General features: G+C 35.0%; 1 protein-coding gene across 1 annotated transcript in view; it reads left to right on the forward strand.

Annotated features, from left to right (window-relative positions):
- Nucleotides 1–22,716, forward strand: part of CFAP54 (cilia and flagella associated protein 54) — a gene marked incomplete at both ends in the record, with an annotated part of 109,035 nt that overhangs the window by 41,744 nt on the left and 44,575 nt on the right. The window contains 17 exon segments of the mRNA XM_082752042.1: nucleotides 185–332; nucleotides 1,172–1,327; nucleotides 2,294–2,416; nucleotides 4,485–4,619; nucleotides 6,135–6,231; nucleotides 9,114–9,203; nucleotides 10,560–10,686; nucleotides 11,165–11,276; nucleotides 12,186–12,334; nucleotides 13,646–13,876; nucleotides 14,478–14,620; nucleotides 16,320–16,501; nucleotides 17,408–17,635; nucleotides 17,837–18,060; nucleotides 18,175–18,310; nucleotides 21,155–21,269; nucleotides 22,239–22,391. Coding sequence (XP_082608168.1) covers nucleotides 185–332; nucleotides 1,172–1,327; nucleotides 2,294–2,416; nucleotides 4,485–4,619; nucleotides 6,135–6,231; nucleotides 9,114–9,203; nucleotides 10,560–10,686; nucleotides 11,165–11,276; nucleotides 12,186–12,334; nucleotides 13,646–13,876; nucleotides 14,478–14,620; nucleotides 16,320–16,501; nucleotides 17,408–17,635; nucleotides 17,837–18,060; nucleotides 18,175–18,310; nucleotides 21,155–21,269; nucleotides 22,239–22,391 — 2,549 coding nt within the window.

A 22,716-nucleotide genomic window follows, 5' to 3' on the forward strand; every position in this document is an offset into this window, starting at 1 on the left:
TTATTTTTTTTTAGCTAGGAATTTAAAGCAGTAAAGGACTACTACAGGTACTGCATTTCCAGCAGTACCTGTAGTAGTCCTTTGTGTCTATCATTTTACTATTGAAGACTGCAGTTTCAGGCATGAGATGTCTTAAGCATCATTAACGTGCTTTTACCGCTCTTTTGCTTTTTGTCTTTTGTAGGTTACATCTTGAGACTGTATCTCACACGTCTCCTATCACCTTGTACCTCTTTCTGAGGAATATATTCGCTATCTGTGACATTAACATAATGGAAGGAGGACTTTTCTGTGATTCTGTCTGTTCCAATGAGATACTTTACAAGGAACAAGTATGTGTACCTTAAAATAATGTTGATTAGTTTGTATCTTGGTGGAAAGATGATCTCTAAGTAGTTACTTCTTATTAATATCCTAATTCAAAGCCCACTGCTTCCAGCTGGAGAAGGTTTTTCCTTAACTTCAGTGGTGTTAGACTGTGTTTAAATTAAGAGATTTAATCATGATTGTTTTTGTCCCACTAAAAGGCAGCTGGCAGCTTTATTTGTTAACATTTCTGCTATATAATATGTAAGTTTTCATTAATATTGATTTCCTAACAAGGTTTCACGGTTTTAATATGCTAAGTTTCTTTCAGCTTATTTTAGGCTTTCTTATAGAACAACGGCATGTTAAGTTTCTTTTTTCTTTGCCTTCTCTATTATTCCATTACTATTCCACTCCTTTGCTGAAGTACTTGTGTCTTACAAATGCGAGTATTAAATGACACAGTGACTTTAGTGGATCTGATCACAAATGCAACAACTGTGGCAGACTGCTGGAAGGGAAAAAACAGAATTGTTATCCCTCCCTTACCCACTCTGAGAGTATTGCATGTGAAATTTCCACTCCACACAGGTTAAAAGTTGCTGTCAGGCATTACAAACTATGTGGATAAATTCAGAGGGCAAAATTAAGACAAATGGTTTCCTTTAGAATCATGAATACAGTTGCATTTATTTATATACTTCTAATGGGTGTCACTGTAAATTAATTTTTAAACTTTTCTCTTATGTGTTGTTCACACTGCTTTTTAAACAGTAGTAATGTCTGTCTTCTTTCACTTCCTGAAATGATTAACAATGGTATTTATATTTGAATCAAGATTTTTTTTCCCTTTTTTCTTTTACAGGCCAGTAGATTAGCAGAATGTGAAAGGATGACTGTGGCAATTGAACTTGGTAATTGGTTGAATGATGCAAGTTATACACTGCAGTCTGTTGTACAATGTTATGGTCTCCTTGCTCCGATTATTTATCACAAGATTTCTGCAGTGCCAGTAGTTCAGGTGAGAACATTTTAAGTGAGAGCTGTCACTCAGTTCCTGTGATTATAGTGATACTAATTAAACTTGTAATGGAATATACATGTATTTGGGAGAGCCAAACATGTAGGCTTCAAACTCTAAGGAGTTACTGAAAGAAAAGCCTGTATTGGTTGTATGTGTTTCCAGTGCATATGTTCAGTGTAAGCTGCACAGATTCTGCTCTCAGATATGCTAAAGTAAATGCAGAATATTGGTTGTTTCTGTGGGATGATTCATTGGTATTTTAAAATTATAATGGAATCTGTGATGTAACTTGTATTTGTATGCTATTTGCAAATAACAATTCTGAGGAAAGAAAAGCAGCATTTGCCAGTGTTTTTTTTTTTTTTTTTCCTTTTGTCTTTTTTCCCAATGTTTTGATAATGTCTATGCAGTCTATAGTTTTCAGGCAACCGTACCTTTCTAGAAGCAAACAAGCACCTTTGCTTTCAGAACAGCGTACCTGAATGCTTTCCTGTCATTTCTGAAGCAGCAGACTTTTAAATAGATTCAGCAAATATACAGGAGAAACATGCAACTTTTGTACAGTCTTTTTGAGCATACTGGACACATTTTTCTTTCTTTTAAAATTCTGACCAGCTCAATGTAGTTTTAAGCAGTATTTTACTGGGAGTATGTCATCTCACTGAATTAAGCATTCTTTGATTTCATTTTAGTTAAATCAGCAAAGATATCATGTATCTCTAATTTAATATCTAAGTTTTTTTTTTGTGAACTTGTCATTTATTCCGAAGGGCTGTTGATGAAATCTTGATGCCATTACATTCAATGGAGATGTTACTACTGTTTTTGTAGAGCTAACATTTCATCATAGCTGTTGGATTTTAAAGTATTTTTAAAGTTTACTGTCAAATAAAATACATGGAACAGAGGTATAAACTTGTATGTTGCAGGTTCCAAACTTTGTTTTAATCCTTGTATTTACAGATCCTCATTAAGTGCTTGGCTGTCCTTCAAGAAATTCCAAGTGCTATTTTGCAAAGGAGACAGGCTGGATGTTATGAGAGTATTCAGCATATGATAGCTTGTACTTCATTTTTTACAGCAAAGGTATGTTGTATATTATTGTGCTTACAGCTTTCTTTAAGATACTGCTTTTGACAGGAAAAAAAAAGAAAAAGATTTAATAAGCTGGCCTTCAGAGTGATATCTTGTTTTGGTATTAATCAATGTGTGGGCCCTCCTGGCTGTGAGGGCAGTGTCAGGGCACAGCGAGGGCTGTGGAGCCAGGATGTGAGGGCAATGCCCATGGCTGGCAGGGCAATGCCTTGCCAGCAAGGGATGGTCCCAGTGTTCCCAGCTGAAGAACAGGGCAGGCCAGGGGTGGCAGTCAGGTTCAACTAGGAGTCCAGATCATTGGGGAAGTTTGTGGTGATGAGGCAGGTCAAGCTGTGAAGTCAATCTGCAGGTCAGGATCAAGTCTGGTGAGGGTAGCCAGGGTAAGACACAGCCCAGCAGGTGTGTCCATCATGATGGGAGCACTCCTAGGACACTGTTAATGTGTCAGGTGTCCAAACCAGTGGATCCATGGCCAAGCACAGTCACGGCTTTGAGTGTGCTGGAGATCAGCGCTCCTACAACATAGCTCAGGCAGGGACTCTAGGCTCAGGTCTGAGCTGAAAGAGAGCTCCTGGGCCCATGGAGAGAGGGCCTGGTTCAGGGTGGTTGAGGGTTGTCAGGGCCAATAATGTCTGTTAGTGCATCTAACTTTGTAGAGACTCTGTCCCTCAGGCTAGAGCCTCTGGCTCTTACAGTTCAACTCCTGGTAGTTGCCAACCTCAGAGCTGTCTGTTCAATTCCAGAATATTGGAAGTGATGTTTGTGGCACTACCAAATTAAACCTTTTGCTGTGCTTGAATCACTACTCTTGCATCATCAATAAAGAAGCTGTTACTCATTAAATATTTCTTACAGTTCACTCACCTGTGAACTTAGTACTAAAAGGTTGTTCATCTCAGGATGTGTCAGCATTCAGCTTACTGAATGAGGGAGGACACCATTGCAAAAGTAAGCCTGGATTTACTAAGAGAGAGAAATAATAATTCCAAGGAAATGGTGTGTTTGATGTCACATGAGGATTTTCAGGGGGTTAGCCATGAGACATTCAGAACAGGTGGCTGAAACCTGAGGAATTGCTGGAAGAAACACATTTTTAAAAAGAGATTTCTCAATAATCTTGTATCTTGGTTTCCAAAATAACTTTTATGTGGTAACATTCTTTATCGACATCTATTTCCAAATAGATCAGTTAACTGATCAGTTGATTTAACTGGTACATAATATCAGTTGAGTTAACTGATGAACTCATTATTTTCTGGTCAAGTGTGGACATGGCATGACCAATCTCAGTGATTCTCTTTTGCATTTTTAATCCTGAATGCATTAAAAATATCAAATAGATGAACCTCAAGTGACTCAAGTAATTTCATTATGAGCAAGGCAGTGCTGGTTCCGGCATCAAAAAAGTCTGACCCACAAGGTGTCCAATATTGTCCATGTTATAAAGTTCTCTGTTGAGTTAATTGGACTATTTACTGTACTATCAAAGTAACCTGTATACTTATTTTCTATTCCAAAGGCAAACATCTCAACATGAAACTACATTGCATATACACTTCAGTCTTCAGAGCTCTAGCTAAAGAAGATAAAACCAGCTAAAATACATATGAAACACTGTTCAATCATAATTTTAATATTTTTCAAAATTTCACTATTCTATTTTATTAGAGAAACTTCACTAATATGGTTGAGATTTTCAAATGTTCACTTGATACCAGAGAGGTAAATGAGGATCATCTACTTACCCCTTATGTTCGTTGATGGCAGTACTGCCTGAGAACAAGAAGAATGTCAAGTGCTGCCATAGATACTTCTGGTTAAGTATTTCTATTCTCTGAGGAACAGAGTCAATGGCTAAGCAGAAGCATAACACACAGTATATCTGCAATTCCAAGTATTTTAAAGGTCTATAGTCCTATTGTTTTATTAAGGAAAACTTAAGTATTGAGCAATTAACTTCTATTTATAATATTAATGCATTTTGACAAGTGTAAGTAGATAATAATTAAACATTACATGTTATGCAAAACAAAAAGTATAATAGATGATTCTTTAATAGGTTCTACGTTCATGGAAAGAATACGAACTAGCAGTAATTATTATTAACTATGGGAAAAAATTGTTGGATTCCTCGCAAACAGCCTCACTCTGTCGCTCAGGAGCTACAGAAACTGAAGAAACACACACTAACAAAGAAGTAATTGTTCTTACATTCACTTTATAATTTCTCTAAATATGCTATTTTATTATTTTAAAGACCATATTTATTCATTTCTGTTTTAGAAGTGATTGTATGGAATAAGAGTTTCCTAATAGAGTAGGAATTCCCAAGAATACAGCTGAGAAGCTTCTGTTTCATTACAGCCATCTTTGTTGGGACCAGTTGCAGACTGCAGTGGGTACAGGGCCTCCTCTAGCTGAACTGGAGAGGGGTTAGCAATAGTACAGTTCTGAGCCATTAGGATCCTGCAGATATCATTACTAGCATCCCTAATTGATCTGCACATACAGTTTGCAGGAATGTCTTACTGGACAGAAATAAAGAAATAAATTAAAAAAAAAAAACAAAAAAACAACAAACAACTCAGTTAAATAATTGTATAAGAAAGGAAATTCAGAAGTATCCTAGTGTAGAAACTTAGCCTCTCATTTTGTGTAGCAGCTACTTGAAACAGAGTCATAGTAGGAGAGTAACTTGGGAACTTTGTAGACTGAAAAAAAAATCTTAGTTGAGGAAGAACTTTCAACCTCAAAGACCTAACTTCTTAAATTACAAAGAGATGCAGTAGGTTGTGGAGGATTTCTGACAACTTAAAGTGTTGATTCTGCATACTTTTCTGTCTGTTTTTCTTTAAATAATTTTGGAAGAGATTTTACTAGAGAGGAGATTTGAAAAAGATATAAGAAAATAGGAATAATGAGACAGGAAGAAAACAAGCATTGTGAGCATGAAAGAGATAAATTGAGAGGAGCATCAAGTCAATCAATCAGCTTACAGGGAAGGATTTCTGGAAAAAAAAATAACAAACAAACACCTGTAGGACACTGGTAGAATCCAGAACAAATGATTTTCTTCATTGCTTCTTGCTGCGTTTGTGATGGCTTCTCTCAAGCTCATACCAAAAAAAAAAAAAAAAAAAAAAAAAAAAAAAAAAAAAAAAAGAGAGAGAGAGAGAGAAAGTAATTTAAGATCATAGGAACAATATAATACCTTGAGGCAAATAGCGCTGACTGAAAATTACATTTTCATTTGAAAGAAAAAACTTGGCTTCCAGAGGAAGATTTTCATATCTTTAGGAAGTAACTACTCTACAAAAGAGTAGTTACTATATATATATATATATATATATATATATATATATGTATATATTTTTTTTTTTTTTCTGGAAAGCAACATATTTGGTCAAAAATTTTGTTCAAATATGCTGTTCTAGTAGCCTGTGAGACTTCCCTACATTTTTTTTGGTGGCAATGCAAACTCACTGGCTTCCTGGGGGGCCAGTCAAAAATGTATCATGGTCAAGTTTTTTAAGCTATATTAGCATTTTTATGGACATCAATTTTAGCTCATTTACAAAGAGGACAATATTGGTTAAATTACCAAACATGGAATAAGAATATTTAGGATCTAATCCAAACTTCACTGTTGATGTGCTCTTTTTAGTTAGGTAAAAGCTAAGTTTTTATAACTAAGTACCTGATATTTCAGAACATTTCTGCAAAGACATCCCATTTAGCTGCAATGGAAAAAGCAACAGAAAATCTAAATGCTCTTGAATCAAATCTCCTGAGACTGACAAAACCAGGTGAGTGTACTATTAAACACTTCTTACCATGTTCCATGCAGTTTACTATGGTTCATCTGTAAATATTGTTTGCCTAAGAACTTTTATTTGATATATTTTTGATTATAAATCAAACAGAATCATAATTTCTATGAGCTTCTCTATACCTTGTAGTGGTGTTTATAATGCCTTTTATTAATTGCTTTCATCATTTCCACAAAAACATTCATTCCTTCTTAGAAGGGAGTGGTCATTGTCCTGTTGTGCTGTTAAATATATTCTGATCCATGTAAATTTCATTCCAAGTTTTTTAGGCTTGCTTTATCTTCGTAAATCAGAAAATGCAAGGGCAAAGACCGTTGCCTATTTATTGTGTGTTTTACCACCCTACCATTGCTAGTAGCAATGACTATTGTAGGAATTTGTAGTGTATGAAAGAATTCCTGCATATGGTTAAGAGAAATTGTTCTCTTTGTGAAGGAGTTGCATGTGGAGAAGCATTTTACTACCTAGTAACTCAGCAATGACTATATCAACTTTAAAATATCTTAGAGTCTGTATTAAGCACAAGAATTTACATGCTAGTTGTTCTGCCAAAGTTAGATGAAGTAGTAAGTAGGACTTAAGAAGAAAATTTCATAAAAATTTAGAACACAGAGCCACCACAGATTTTTTTTCCATTGTATTTACCTGGAATTTTCTACTCCTTGGAACCTGTATAGAATCATAGAACAAGTTAGGTTGGAAGGCATCTCTGGAAGTAATTTATTCCAGAGATTAGGTTGCATTGGTACTTTTCCAGTCAAGTTTTAAATCTCTGATGAAAGAGATTTCAAAATATTTACAGGCAACCTGTTCTAATATTTGACCACCTTTATGGTTAATTTTTTTTTTTTAAATATCTGTTTGGAATTTTGTGTTTTCCAACTTGCAGCTATTACCTCTTGTGCTGTCGGTGTTCACCTCTGACGACAGTCTGAGGTGTACCTTCTGTACTTCTCCTTTACATAGGCGTAAACTCCCCTTAGCCTTCTCTTCTTAGGACTGAATACATCCAGTTCTCTCAGCCTCTCCTTGCATTTTCATGTGCTCTTTATCATCTTGGTGGCCCTTCACTGGACTATGGAGTTAAAAAATCAAACACACCAGGTGTGGTCTCACAAGTGCTGAATAGAGGGCAATAGCCACTGCCTTTGACCTGCCGGTTCTCTGTGCAGTTCATCTTTGCTGAAACAGCACACTGCTGATTCATGTTCTAGTTGTGTTCTACTGCCAATGTATACACATATATATATATATATTTTAGAAGAGAAAGTATTTCTGTGACAAACAGGATAAAAAGCATGATGCAAAACTTCTGTTATCTGTGCACTGATCCTTCAGTTTCTGCTGCTGACATTGATGCCTGCATTTCTGCAGGACAAGTTACAGGATGAATGAGTTCTGTAAGTTAATTGGAAATTACATTATTTAATAAAAGGATGTTCCATTCTTTCTTAATAGAAAGTTAAAGCTGATCAGTTAAAGAAGAACATGTTTTCATTAACTGACAAATACTTGACTGCTAAAGTCTGCTCTGTTGCTCCAATAGGATAATTGTATACTAGTCAATACAGGAGTCTTCTGCTGTTGCCATGCATAACAAATAACAAAGCTTACATCCATCCATACAAATATGTATAAATGATTTAGGACAATTTGCACACTTGTAGGGCATGCTGTTGAAAACAAGTATTGGCAAAAGCCTTTTTCATAGGAAATACTTAAGAGTAATCAATACTTACTATTCCGTTGATGATTCTCTAAGAGAAAAATGAAAAAGAGTTAATCTGTGTCTTCCGCAGAAAACTGAGGAAAAGTTCACACACTGCAATATTATATTTTGAAATTTCAAATGTTTTCCAATTTTAAATGTTTTGGGAAGCACTATTCTTTGTTAAAATCCTCACTTGAAGTAATATCTTTGTCAAACTTGTCAAATAAGAGAGAACACCAACAGGAGATGTGACTTGACCTAATAAAAATAATAAATAATCTGCTTGTCCTGCTGTCTGTCCTATTTAATAGGATGCTATTTGCATACAATAGACTGTTGCAAGTGGAGGTTGCAGCTGTTAATCCACAATCACAACTGGTTGTTATAGAGTCCATTTTTAACCTCACATTTTTCAGGGACCAGCTGCATTCATCTTTTTCAACCATGGAACTCACCTCAGCATAAAGTTTGTAGGTTATATACCTTTATCAAGGCAAAATATCAAGTAGCACATGTAGCACATGTAACATTGTTCTGGTGCTCATCAGCTGGTAACACAGTTGTCTTTAACTCTTGGAAGCTTGAATCCAAGTTATTGTTCACCTATATATTTTATATACTATTTACACACATAAAACATTATGTATAGGAATAGTTATATAACATGCAATTAAATTTATTTACATAAATATTTAGGTGAAGAAAAAATATATTCTTTTATCTATTTATGATGTCTGTATACCAATTATGTTTATAAGCGCTAGTCATTAATAGCATCATGTGTTCAGTTCATGCAGTATATCTTTAAATATCTTTTTTGGACATTTCCTTACTGCACAAATCATCTCCTCCACAGATGATTTGTATGGAGATGTTATACCTCTGATGGACTCCAGACATTTTCCTCATTAGTCTTGTATCTGGAAGTTCATCAGTCATATCTGTAAGCTCTTCATTACACAGTGGCACAGTTACTCATGTTACAAGAGAGCAAGCTTTTAAATTTCTCTCTGGATGACAGTGAGAGATTTAAAAGCAACTGTACTAAAGAAGGATTTTTCTAGTCTTCAGTTATGGTTCCATGTAGAGTTTCTATTTTACACTGTCACTACTTGTCATAATGGATTTGATTTGTTTATTGATGTAGTTCATGGATCAGAGCTTACAGGACAGGAAGATCCTTTGTTCCTCTACCCTATAATTTCATGTTGGACATCAAACACTGCTTATCGTGAAGGTAGGATGATTGGCATCTATTTTAGTAGTAAGGGCTGCTTTACTTTAGAAAGTTTCCAATATAAAGCAATCTATTTATTGCTCAGAATAAGCTCTTAGAATTTTTTTATTCACTTTGTTCTTTTATATAAAAAATCAACTAAAACATAGCTTAAAAAATCTTTAATATAGTCACATTTAGAAGTGTATGAAATACTTAAAACATGTTTAGAATATATATTTAATATATAAAATATTAATAGTTAAAATAATTTTGATAACATTTATTTTCTCATGAACTTGAACATGAGTTGTGCCAAGTCTTCAAATTTTTCATTTCTGTGGAATGTTCTTTTTAAATTGAGAGACACCATTTCCACATTAAATTTTGTTACTGAAGGAGGAATTCACAGAAGACTGAATACCCTCGTGTTTTTGAACTAGGATTTAAGTTTCTGGTATGTGGCCTTTGCCAATGCTTTATTTTTTTTTTTTAGTACAGGTATGGAGTGGAGCCCAGCCTGTAAAATTAATATAGCTTTCAGATAGGATAAATGCTCATTTATTTCTTGATAAAAATTTTTCAATACAGCTCAACAGTCAAAGTAGTTTGCAAACAATTAAAAAGCTGCCTAAATCTACAACACAGCTCCACTGCTGCAGTGAGAACTGAGATGCTTGTACACTAATGTGGCTGTCACTGAGAAGAACAGCCTAAGTAATTAGGATGCAGTTACTTTGTTTATTATTATTATTATTATTATTTTATTATTATTATTTTTTTCCCCCAAATTTTCAGGCAAGTGTACAATTAGTCATGTTGAATATTATTGTATAATAACACAAAAATAGTTCCAAAACTGTTTTCTTAGTCTGTATAATATTTGTCATTCCAGGAGTGTATGTAATTACAGTGAAACTGTGATTCTGGATGCCCAGTCACAAAAATAAGTATTTAAAAACTGCTGTTGTATATCATGACCTATCCAGTTTTAGTATCAGTATGTCTTTTCTTCATCAAAGGACCATAGAATCACACAATGGTTTAGATTGGAAGGGACTTTAAAGATCATCTAATTCCAACCCCCTGTATAGGCAGGGCCACTTTCCTCTAGACCAGGTTGCTCAAAGCCCTGTCCAACCTGGCCTTGTTCCAGAGATGGGGCATCCACAACTTCTCTGGGCAAATTTACCCTCGTATTAAAGAATTTCTTCCTTATATCTAATCTAAATCTGCCTTTTTTTTTTTTTTTTTAATTGACATGCAACATAACATGAATGAGTGCTTTGACAGATACACAGTTGTAATTACAGCTGAATTCAGAAACCTATTACAGAATAAATAGAAAAAATGTTATTTTTATTGCTTTTTTTGCAGTGATGAAATTCAAAAAGAAATTACGTTTTCTTGAGTTCTTTGTTCAAGTTTTGTACAAAATCCTGAATGAAGAGAAGTTTCAAAGTGTCCTGGAATGGTCAGGAAATGTGCAAGCTTACTTGAAAAGGTAGGTTGCTGTTACAATTGTACTGTAAAATTAAAACTTAGGTTCATCGGTGTCACAATTACAGCAGAAACTGTAAATTTTACATGGTTGTAGTCCCATCTGTAGCCATTCCCAAGGCTCCTAGTCTGCAGAATTTCCTTGAACACAGAAAGTTTATATAGCTTAGAAACTGTTGTATTGAGACTGTGTTGTACATGGAGACTTCTCCCTTGAAGCTGAGAAATCAGTGTGTCTGTTCAAAGATCCTGTCCACCGTCAGCAATTTCCAGACTTTTCCTTTTCACAGACACCACTTTATAATATGGCCATTCACTGTATTATTATGACACAGTGGGATAGGAAAGAAAAACTGCCAAATTTACTACTCCTAGTGAAATACAAATTGCACGTGTTCTACCTGTTCCCAAAGAAAACCCTCTAACTCTGAAAGGAGTTTAACATGATCATGATAAGTTTATCATTATTACTTCTTTGCCAGGAGGAATGACCACCTTCTCTGTATCAATGGAACTTCAAGACCAGAATCACGTTCTCCCATTCTGCCTGAAGGCACCAAGAAGTACACCCGAGGAGCTGGGGAGTTCCAGAAAGTGAGTTTTACTTCTAAGGAGTCATGTTTGTCTTTACTTGGCAGCAATGCCATAAGCACAAAAATATTTTCTAAAAAACTATCTCATAAAAAAGAAGACATACGTAATTGCTAAAATCCAAGATACAAACTCTATCACTCTGCAAACCTCTGCACTCCTAAAACCAAGAAGAAAAGTTTGCACTGGATTTATGTGAAAGACCAACTGTTGTGAGGTATTTGAGATAAGTTCGAGTAATGAATTCCAAAATCAATGAGAGCTTTCATATGCTCCCTTTAGAAAAACAAATATGTATGCCTTGGGTATCATCACATTAAGAAAAGGAGATCAGTTTAGGCCTTTTTATGCAATATGTTGTACTTAGACTTTTTCATGAGTAATTGTTTCCTCTGCAGACATTCTAATTGCACAATAAATGCTATTTGTTTAGAATTCTTCTAAAATGTATTTGTGCTTTTATTCCCACATAAGAATAATCTTAATGGATTTGTATTGTTTTTGAGGAAGAGTTTTCTCCCTCATAACCCTTAAGTAATACTGTAATACTTCTAGCATCTGAGATAGATGTGGGAAAGACTTTTCTTTCTGGTTTTGCATTGCAGATTTTTAGTATTTATAACAATAGTGAAAAAAAGTAATTATTTTTGAGACAGAAACCAATAGTATATGAAACAATAGCTTGCTTCCTAGTGTCAGCCATTTGACATATCCCTTCTAGAAAAACTGCTTTCTGGAAATTTAAATATTTCTTTTTCTGACATATTTTGACAAACAGTTCCAGAATTTATTTGCTGTTCTGTTCCATTCCTGCATAATCCAAACTGCTGTATACCTCAAGTAATTGATAATATAGGTATAAATAAATATTTGAAGTGCATTTTAGATTGTCATGAAAGATTGTTTTTAAAGAATGTGGAGACCTCAGCTTTAAAAAAAACAGAGGCATCAGCTGTGAAGAAACAAAGACAAGAAACGTTGAGCCCTATTAGAAAAAGACAGACTCTTAAACAGTACCTTGTGAAACATCCAGACATAATGAAATCTCCAGAAGCACAAAGGTAAACGAATGCAAGTTGTCAAATTGATTTACAGAACCAAAGCATTTTGTCTGAAATCTAGTTTACAGTTAAGTGTATATTTTAACTTTTTTTTTTTTTTTTTTTTTTTTTTTTCCTGTGAAACGGATGAATTTGTGCAAAGTTCAATCAGTTTGCTACTTAAGCTTGTTATAAAATTGGCTTCCAGTCTACAGAACAAAATCTATCTCATCGCTATTTCAGAGAATAACTGTAGGAGATCTTAAGGTCTTTGTATTAATAATCAAAGAGTGTGTTTCAGTTGTGTTAGCTTGAGCATGTTAATTTATTACAGAAGAAAAGCTGTGTTAATCTGTGTATTATAATGCTTTTCAAACTATCTTGGGGAGCTTAGTTGTTAGAAATCTAATAAAGAATATTTATTTGTTGCTGTATCAATTTTTATCATCCTTCTGCTAGTCTTTTTGGCTTATCTGTTCAGTAACTTTCAGAAAACCATTCCTTGATAGCAAGAAATGAAACCCTGTCTTTTGGCTGATAATTATATGCATTTAACTAACTTAGCAATAACAGTACATTCTGAACTAAAGGAATTAATAGTATTCATTAACTGGTGCTTTAGTCACTTACACTTCCAGCAGTTAACAACTAGAAAGCTAGAAAATATATGAATATAAGCAATCACATAATGGATTCTAGAAGTATTTTAAACAAAGATCTCTGAAAAAGTTTTCTGTACATGATCTTCTAAACATGTACCTGAACTGTCTGTTTTTTGCCCTCCACAGAAAAAGAAAACTTCATTAACATGATTTTCATGTATTTCAATGCAAGGGAAGGGATATCTAACCTATCCTGCGCTTTTTGCTATTTCAGATGCTCATTTGCATAATACATAATATTATTGCTGTATAAAAGAATCAGTATTGTATACAGTATGCAGTTCTGTCCACATTTTAAAGGCTGAAAACAAGCAGAAAAATATTTTTGAATGATAAAGGGATCAGTTTATCAAAATGATGTGGTTCGATTACAGTATTGTTATGTATCTTCAAAAAGAGGAAATACAAGTAATTTGAAAAAAAATAGAAGAAATTTGTAAAGTAGAAGAAAGGATTTAGTGTGTGTTAATTGCACTTAAGATGGAAAGCACAATTGTTTTTCTTGACTGAAGCAAAAATCATTTTGCTAGAAACATGACATATCCTTCTGAAGTTAATACAAGTCTGTGGATATGTAAGGGGGTACTTGTGTATCTTTATCATGATTTGATTTTCTAGAGCTCTGAGAAAACACAGTTTAATTTTTTGTTCTGCAAATATTTTGTTATAGGAAACACAAGGAAGAATTGAGAAAAGTAGCTCATCGCACCTTAGTGGTACTGCTGAAACCAATTGTTAGTAATTACTTAAACCGAAAGAAGTTTCATCAAATATGCCTTGAAGAGATGCCCTGGAGGTCTCAGATGAATATTTATCTGGCAATTGCACACTACCACTTATTTAAAAAGAAACTGGAAGAGCAATATAACATTGGAATTGGTGGTTCACAGTATCAGGACAGGTATATTTTACTGTATTATAAATCATAGAATCATTAAGGTTGGCAAAGACCAACTTGACAAATGATCATCTGGTTCAACCATCCCCCTACCACCAATATTACCCACAAAACCATGTCCCTAAGTATCACATCCAGCCTTTTCTTAGACACCCCCAAGGACGGTGACTCCACCAGCTCCCTGGGTAATCTGTTCCAATGCCTGACTACTCTTTCTGAGAAGAAATTTCTCCTAAAATGATTGCTATTAAAGTAGATCACTATATTATTGCCATTAATGCAAAGATTTGAACCACAGTATCAACAGTCAGTTTGTCGTATGACCAACTCAACTTCCACATGCAAATGAATATACAGTGTACTACATTTTGTCTTCAGTCATAGGGCAGGTGACATGCACACTTTTGGTTGCTTACTTGACTGGTCAGATTTTATATCTTTTGAAAGTTTTGAAATATAATGGAAGTTTTGAAAAATAATGAAAACTCACTTTTGAGAGACTGAATTTTATATGTGTATATGAAAGTTCTCTCTCTCTCTCTTTCTCTCTCTTCCCTCCCCTCTCCACCCCCCCCCCCCCCTTCCTTTTTCTTCCATTCTGCAGTTACAATATTCTGGATCCTGAAATATTCTCCTTAAATAATTCTGGAACTGTAGTGATGGGAGAATCTGTAGAGAATAACAGAAGAACACCAACTCCTTTTCTCCTTAAAAAGTCACCTTCAGGACTGACCAAAAAACAAACTTGTAAGAACTTTTAATGGGTATAAAAATTGAATCAGTTTAAACGTACCTTTTTCTTTCTCTTAACTTTCATCCTGACTTGCATCATTATTTTTGCACATTACCATTGGAAAATCACTCCTGCACGTTTAAAGAGGAGATTGGGTTTCTGGATTTCAAAAGTGTTTCCTGTATTTTCTCTTTTTTGACATACCTATTATAGCACAAGTCATAGTCAATAATGAGACCTTTATAATAACTCTGACCATTATTTTTGTGTTGATAAATATTTTTATCAAGTGATGATTCTTCATTCTAAGTTTATAAACTCTAATAATTTAGTGATACTGGCTTTTAGTTTGCAGAAACCGTACTTGCTACACCTATTAATTTGGTAACATTCCATATTATTCTAAATGCAATTAGAATTTTTATCAATTTCTGTGGTTGTTAACTGCTCCATAATTTTCTTTAGATTTCCTAACTGCCCAATAATTTCCTGGGTCATTCTGTAAGTCATTCTCAAAATTATAGATGGAAGTTTATTATTATCTATGAAAGTAAAATAGTTTAGGTGTCCTTCTGCATTGCATGCTCCACAGTGTTTCCCGAGGCAGAAGCTACCTCAGGATCCTTTTTTACCTTGCACCTTTTTTCTTCAAATTTATCTTTCATGTTTTACCATTCTATCTGTTATCCCAGCTGTTTTCAGTAACATCCTTTGAGGTTTCAAAAGGATCTGAAGGGTGGCCCCTGTTTGCAGCTAATCGTGAAATATAGGACTTTGATTACTTCAGACAGTGATAATACACAAGTCAACACATATTAGTCTGCCTAACCACTGTAAGTTCAAGAGAAAATCAAAAGTTTGGTATTTTTAAAAGCACTTCAAGGAATACATTCTTGTCAGAGCTGTAGAGAGCAAAATTCTCATATCATTCCTTTGTTAGGTAGGAATCAACCAGCCTCTGCCTTTTCCAAGGAGTTATGACAAAACTAGCTGGTGAACTCACAGGTTCTCTTTGCAACAGCCTACTTGTATTCATACTCTTTTGTATTTCTTTATGTTTACAAGCCTTGGGAACTGAATGTTTCTGAAAACTAATATTAATCCTGCTTATTACATCCTAGCTGTTTCAGCAATTTTGAGTGAAAGAATTTCATTGAAGTATGCAGTTTGCCCTGGACATCAAACATAGTTTATTGTGAAATTCTACCATGAAACCTATAGTTCAAATATTATAGTATCCCACCACCATGAACCTTTATGTTTCCCCTTTGAGGGCAGTTGCTGTTGAATAAAATAATGAAGCAATTCTATGCATACCACAGAATTTGTCACAAAACTTTTTCCTAACTTTTTCTATAAAGAGAACTTGGTTTCAGAAAGGTTCTTGGGAGCTTGCCTCATGGTGACTTCTTCCTAAAACTTGATAACTTCTAGGATGGTTGTGTTTTGGCTGTGAGGCTGAAAAACTATTTGGTACATATTATTATTTTGCTTAAACTTTTTTTTGTATTCCTGCTTCTTCCTCATCTTAAGTAAAAGCATCTTACATTTTAAATATCATAACCTTCTGAATATGATAACCTTAACTTTGGCATTTCCTAACATTTAAGTATTTAGCTGGCACAGGAAAATCCTAGCTGACTGATAATATTATCTATTTTATGTTTTGGAAAACTTTAACTCATTTTTAACCAGTGAATGTTTTGTCTTCAGATACAGATAGATCTTCTGAGCACATCAGTAAATTGAGTGGAACATGTACTCCTCAAACTCAAATGACATATGATATGGAAATATCCATCTCACAGTCCCCCAGAGAATGCAGCCAGTTTCCATCAAATACCATTTTATTGGATCATTTTACAAAAATCTTTCTTCATTTAAGAAGAGCAGTGGTAATATACGTTTTCTTATTAAACACTGTATTTACTACTAAACACCTTATTGCAAAACTTTTTACATAAAAAATCCTAAGGAAAAAAAACAAAAACAAAAACAAAACACAAACATACTTTTTTTTTTTTTTTTTTTTTTTTTTTTCCAGGGAAAAAACAATGATTTCTTATCTTCTGCAAAATGTTCAAGCACAATGTGTCAAATGTCAGACATATTACCTATCATAATGCATATCTCAATCAAATATATAATAATTAAACTGTGTTTTATTTTTAATTTAGTCTTTATAACTTTCCTTCACATTTTTTTGTTAAATATTTCTCAAAATACTTGCAGATTTACTTTTCCCTTTATTGTTTTATTAACTTGTTAATAAAACAGTTTAATTTAAGTTTAACAGTTTAATTGTCTTATTAAACTGTCTTTATCTCAACTCACGGGCTTCACTTTCCATTTCTCTCCCCCGTCCCAGAGAGGGAGGGGGGAGGGTGAGCGAACGGCTGCGTGGTGTTTAGCTGCCAGCCGGGTTAAACCACGACAGTGGATGCGTCAGTAGTGTCGACAGAAAGACCAACGACCGAAAGGAAAAGCAGTCTGACTACTCTTCCCATAAAACCACCTAAAACCAAGTAAAAATTTATTTTTAGGTGGTGTGAATTAATTTGTTTTCTTTTTCTCACACCAGAAGCAACAATTTAAATCAATTATAAATTAGTGTGTCTATGAAAATTTCCAAATTAAGTTTTTACAATGCCTTATATAAATTGAAATATTAAGCAATCTGTTATTAAAAATGATTTGTTGATTCTAATTTTGAAAGTTTACTTCTACCTTCTCAATAAAAGAATGGAGCTTTTAATTTCTGTATTTTCAAAGTATAACTCTATTCTGAATGATATACATAGGTTCTTGCTCACCGTGGTGGCCACTGGACATTGCTTCAAAATGCTTGCCGAGAACTTTGGAACTGTACTCAAGAATCCCAGTCAATTGCTAAACATTCCCATTCCCATATGGATGCATTTCCCATTACGAAGGAGTTTCTTAGGAACACCATCTGGTTGCCATTTTATTTGGCATCAGACATGATCATTCATATGATAACTGAACTGCAAGCAACCAATTCTCTTAAGGTAAAAATACTGAGATGATATATTCTTTATTATCATGTCTTCTCTGTAGAGATAATTTTCTTTCTCTTGTGTTATGTTCTGATATCTCCAGGTTATTTTTTGTAACAAGTTTTTAGACAAGCACTGTATTTTCTATATAATTTGATTTCTCCTAAAAACAAATTTGTCAGTAACAGGTAGAATAATGTTTCTTCACTGTAGATTGTGGATCCTGAAGGCAACTTCTGCATTCCCAGTTGTTTAGGAGGTATTACTGATGAGAATGGTGGTTCAAATCTCCATCCACAGTCTCCCCTGGATGATGTGAATGTAGTAGACTTGAAATGGATATGTAATCTGGTTTTTAAAACAATAGAGTTGTTGTATCAAATGAAGAAATGGGAAGCACTTGTACACATAGCTGTACAATTTAACATATTTACACAGTAAGTTACAACAACTTTAACAAATACTAAAAAGCAGTATTATAATGTTAAATATACTGTTATTTTGATTAATTAATAAATTAATTAATTGGTACTTTGCTTCTTTTTTTTCAGTGAGAGATATATAGAACAGGTGATTCCGTTGCTGGTGTATGCTCAGAGGCAGCTCCTGGAAAGAAAACAGCAATTCAGTAGTCCAGAGAGCCATGAATCTAATTTCATAAAGTATCTATCTGATAATGCAAATAAGGTGAACTTCAAATTTCTTTTTTGGATACTGACTCTAAATGTGAACTAAATGTAGAAAAGTATGTTCACTGATTAGATTAATGTGGTTTTCCATAATGTTCATAAATTATGAGAATAATTTAATGAAAATAATTGATTGAAGGCACGAAAGGGCTTATCTGACATGATTCCAGCAACAGGAGAGGTCTGGACTTGATGACCCAGAGAACATTTCTTCCATGCATTGTGTACTCATTCCATATTATAAGCCTAAATCTAATTTCACGTTAGTTCTTGATGCTGACCAAAATTAATCAGATTGAATTAATCCAAACACTAGCAACACCAGTGAAAAACTTTAAGAACTTGATTATCACCAAAGAAAAACAGCTGCTCACTGGAAGTTAAGGCTTTATATCTTTAGTAAGCTGATATTCCCACTGGATATTTTTTTCCATGGGATTAGCTATTAAAAACTAGGATTTTTTTTTTTTTTTTTTTAGCCCAATGTTTATTTCTAAAATGTTTTTCTAGTCAGTGGTATGGTGGAAATTTTTGATATGTTTCTATTAGCTAATATATACACAGAACTTGAAGGAGGAGGGGAAAATGGGTTTTAGAGCTCCAAGACAGTATCGTTCTGAACTTGGTTGGGGTTCAGGAAACACTGCCTTACCTAGAGACAACATACTGCTACATAATGCTTGCAAGGCTGTGTCATGTCTTTCAGGGAGCTGTTTCCTACTGACTTCTTTCAGGCCTCACCATTCAGAACATAGTTCTTTGTATAAAAAAAGGCACCACATACCACCAACAAACCACAATGTTCTTGCAGAAGTTACTGAAAAACACTTGAAAGACAATGTAGTCAGTGGTCAGCCAACATGGGTTCATGAGGGGAAAGGCCTGTTTAATTAACTAATTTCCTTTTATGACAAGGTTGCCAATATTGTTGACCAAAGGAAGCTAGTTGATGTAATCTTACTGCATCTCAGCAAAACTTTTGATACTGTTTCTCATGGTATCCTTCTAGATAAAAGTACATAATATGGTGGGTGAACAACTGGCTGATGGGTTGGGCTCAAAGGGTTATAGTAAAAGGGGTTACATCAGGCTGGCAGGCAGTAACTAGTGCAGTTCCCCCGGGCTCCATTTTAGTGCCAGTCCTCTTTAGTGTTTTCATAAATTACTAGGATGTAGTACTTGAAGGTATACTAAGTTTGCAGATGATACTAAATTGAGAGGAGCTGTTGATGCTGTCGAGGGTGGAGTGGCCTTGCTGAGAGATCTTGACAAATTAGAGGGCTGGACGATCACCAACAGTGTGAAGTTTAACAAGAACAAGTGCTGGATTCTGCATCTGGGAAGGGACAACCCTGGCTATATGTGCGGACTGGGGGACACAAGGCTGGAAAGCAACCCCACAGAAAGGGATTTGGAGGTTCAGTTTGATGGCAAGTTGAATGTAAGTCACCAGTGTGTCCTGGAAACCAAAAGAGCTGTCTGTACCCTGGAGTGCATCAAGCATTGCTTGCCAGTTGAGGGAAGTGATTGTCCTGCTCTGCTCTGCACTGGTGCAGCCTTGACTCGAATACTGTGTGTGTTTTTAGGCTATAAGAAGGACATAAAACTATTAGAGAGCATCTGAAGGAGTGCTATGAAGATGGTAGCCCTTCAGGTCCAGAGGGCAAGACATATGAGGAGCTGCTGAGGTCACTTGGTTGGTCAGCCTAGGGAGGAGAAGACTGAGAGAAGGCCTCAGGGTGGCCTACAGCTTCCTCAGAATGGAGAGTGGAGGGGCAGGTGCCGATCTCTTCTCTCTGGTGACCAGCAATAGGACCTGAAGGAATGGCATGAAGCTGTGACAGGGGACGTTAGGAAAAGGTTCTTCACCGAAAGGGTAGTTGGGTATTGGAACAGGCTCCCTAGGGAAGCCACTTGGTCATGGCACTAAGCCTGCTGGAGTTCAAGAAGTCTTTGGAAAATGCTCTTAGACATATGGTTTGATTTTTGGGTGATCCTGTGTGGAGCCAGGTATTGGACTTGATGATCCTTGTGGGTACCTTCCAACCTGGGATATTGTCTAATTCTACACCACTATGATCTGAGTAATGTGGAAGAGCAATATAGTTTTGAAAGACATCTTAACTTACAGAATGAAAACTAATGTCAACTAATAGCAAATAAAGATTACTCAGAAAAGACAGCATCAAATTAGAAATTAGGAAGGTGTGACTATGTTTCACAATGCAATGCCATTCAGAGAGACTCGAGCTTTCTCTGAATTGTTTCTTTGCTCATGAAGTGATGTGTCTACATTAGTACAACTAGATGATAAGCACTGTCTGGAAATTTTCATTTCTGACAGGGTTAGACTGCTTCTGTTATTTGCTTAAAACTATTTTGCATGTCCTTATTCTGCATGACACTGTGTTTTACAGGCAGTGTGTTCTTTAGGCATACCTGCACCCTTACACATACAGGTTCTTCGCAAGCATTTGTCCAGACAAAGAACGGAGGAGTATTTGCTGAACATCAGTGAGTTGCTCATGATTACAGCAAACACCATAAGTGATACAAGTTTAGTTCATTAATATAAATTACTTACATTTTCCAACTTTGATCCCAAATTGAGATATATAATTTCACATCTGAGCATTTATATGATATATCCAATACTAAGGTGTTGTGAATATTTCACATTTATTGACCTGGGTACTAACAACAGGACATCAGTGTCTTTGTAAATTAGTCCTCTTTTATTTTGTCATGTGACTGTGTGTTTCAATACTTAACTATAAACATTAAATATTTTATTTTTTTCTGAATATTGTTCAATGATCACGAAACAAAACTTGCTTTTTAGATGAGTTGCAGAGACTACATAGGGTGGAACCTACAGCTGCCTGTTGCCCATGCTGCTAGTGTACTGGTCTTTCCTGGATGCATTGCCTACCCTGAGATTAAAAATGATTATACAGGTCAGAGCTCATTTTAGTATCATGAGTTCTCTTTTCTCCCTAAACCTTTTTATTTTTTTTCCTACAGGATTTTTTGGTTTTGGTTTTCCTTCTTATTGTAGGTCTTCCACCATTCCTATAAGTGGTTTATTTTAATATAAGATCAGTTTTGTTTTCAAATTATTATTTTTGATATTTTGGATGGATAATAATGTTGTGAAGATCTCTCCAAATATGTTCAAACTGTATCTGAAAGCAGAGAAGAGCAGTTGTCATCCAGACCTACAGTAAATTGAGTGAGCTTGGTGATCTTGGCTCAGTTTTCTGTGTGTATTGTTGGATACCCACCAACACACACAGAAGTTAATGTGAACTTGCACTATTAATGATAGAATCAGTACAAAAGCTGAAAGGAAGTATAAGGTGACAGAACACTTTTTTTTACCCATAGATGTTGTTCTTTCCAATTGGGGTTAAAGTGTTTTAGTCATTAATAGAAGCATAGTTTCTCCTATCACAGAAGCATCAAGGCATTGTGCACAAGACTTTGTGTGGAATTCAACTAAGGAAAGTCATTAAATGGTAAATAATTCTGTATGTAAGACTAGATAATATTATGTGTTCCAGAGCATGATGGTTTGGTATGTAGAAACTACAGGAATTGTAGTAAATAGGACCAACAGTTGTAGTTAAAGGTTTGTTCCCAGACGTAAGACACCAGAATCAAAGTAGTAAGCTGACCTGATGCATGGTCAGGGCAGATAGAATTCAGAGAAAATAGGTTTCATGTAACAACCAAAATGTAACACTGAAAAAGATAAAACTGCTCAGAAGTGTTGTTCCTGATAATGATTTTTCTTTAATTCATGTTTGAATGGGGAAACAAAAGTGACAATTGCATTAATATATTTTAGTTTTACATTTTTTAAAACTAAAAATATGTGTTTATATAATGCAAATTTGTTCTCCATAATTGTTAATTTATTTCAGGTAGCAGTCAAGCAAAACATCTAGTTTATGTACCTCTTGATGTGAATGATACATTGAAATGTTTTAGGGAAACTCTAAAAAAATCTAAATTTCACAGCAGAGCACTGAGACACAGTAGAAAACTACTTTCATTATTTCTTGCACACACACAAGGTGAGTACTTCATTGAAGTGTTTCTCACTTAATGAATCATAGAATCATAGAATGGTTTGTGTTGGAAGGGACCATAGAAATCATATAGTTCCAACCACCCCTGCCATGGGCAGGGACACCTCCCAATGAATCATGTTGCTCAAAATGAAGCATGTATGAAGCATATATACAGTTAAAATAGTAAAAGATTTTTTTTCCCCTTCCCCTTCCCCTTCCCCTTCCCCTTCCCCTTCCCCTTCCCCTTCCCCTTCCCCTTCCCCTTCCCCTTCCCCTTCCCCTTCCCCTTCCCCTTCCCCTTCCCCTTCCCCTTCCCCTTCCCCTTCCC

The sequence above is a fragment of the Aythya marila genome, assembly GCF_965140915.1.
Source record: "Aythya marila genome assembly, chromosome: 1".
NCBI lineage: Eukaryota > Metazoa > Chordata > Aves > Anseriformes > Anatidae > Aythya > Aythya marila.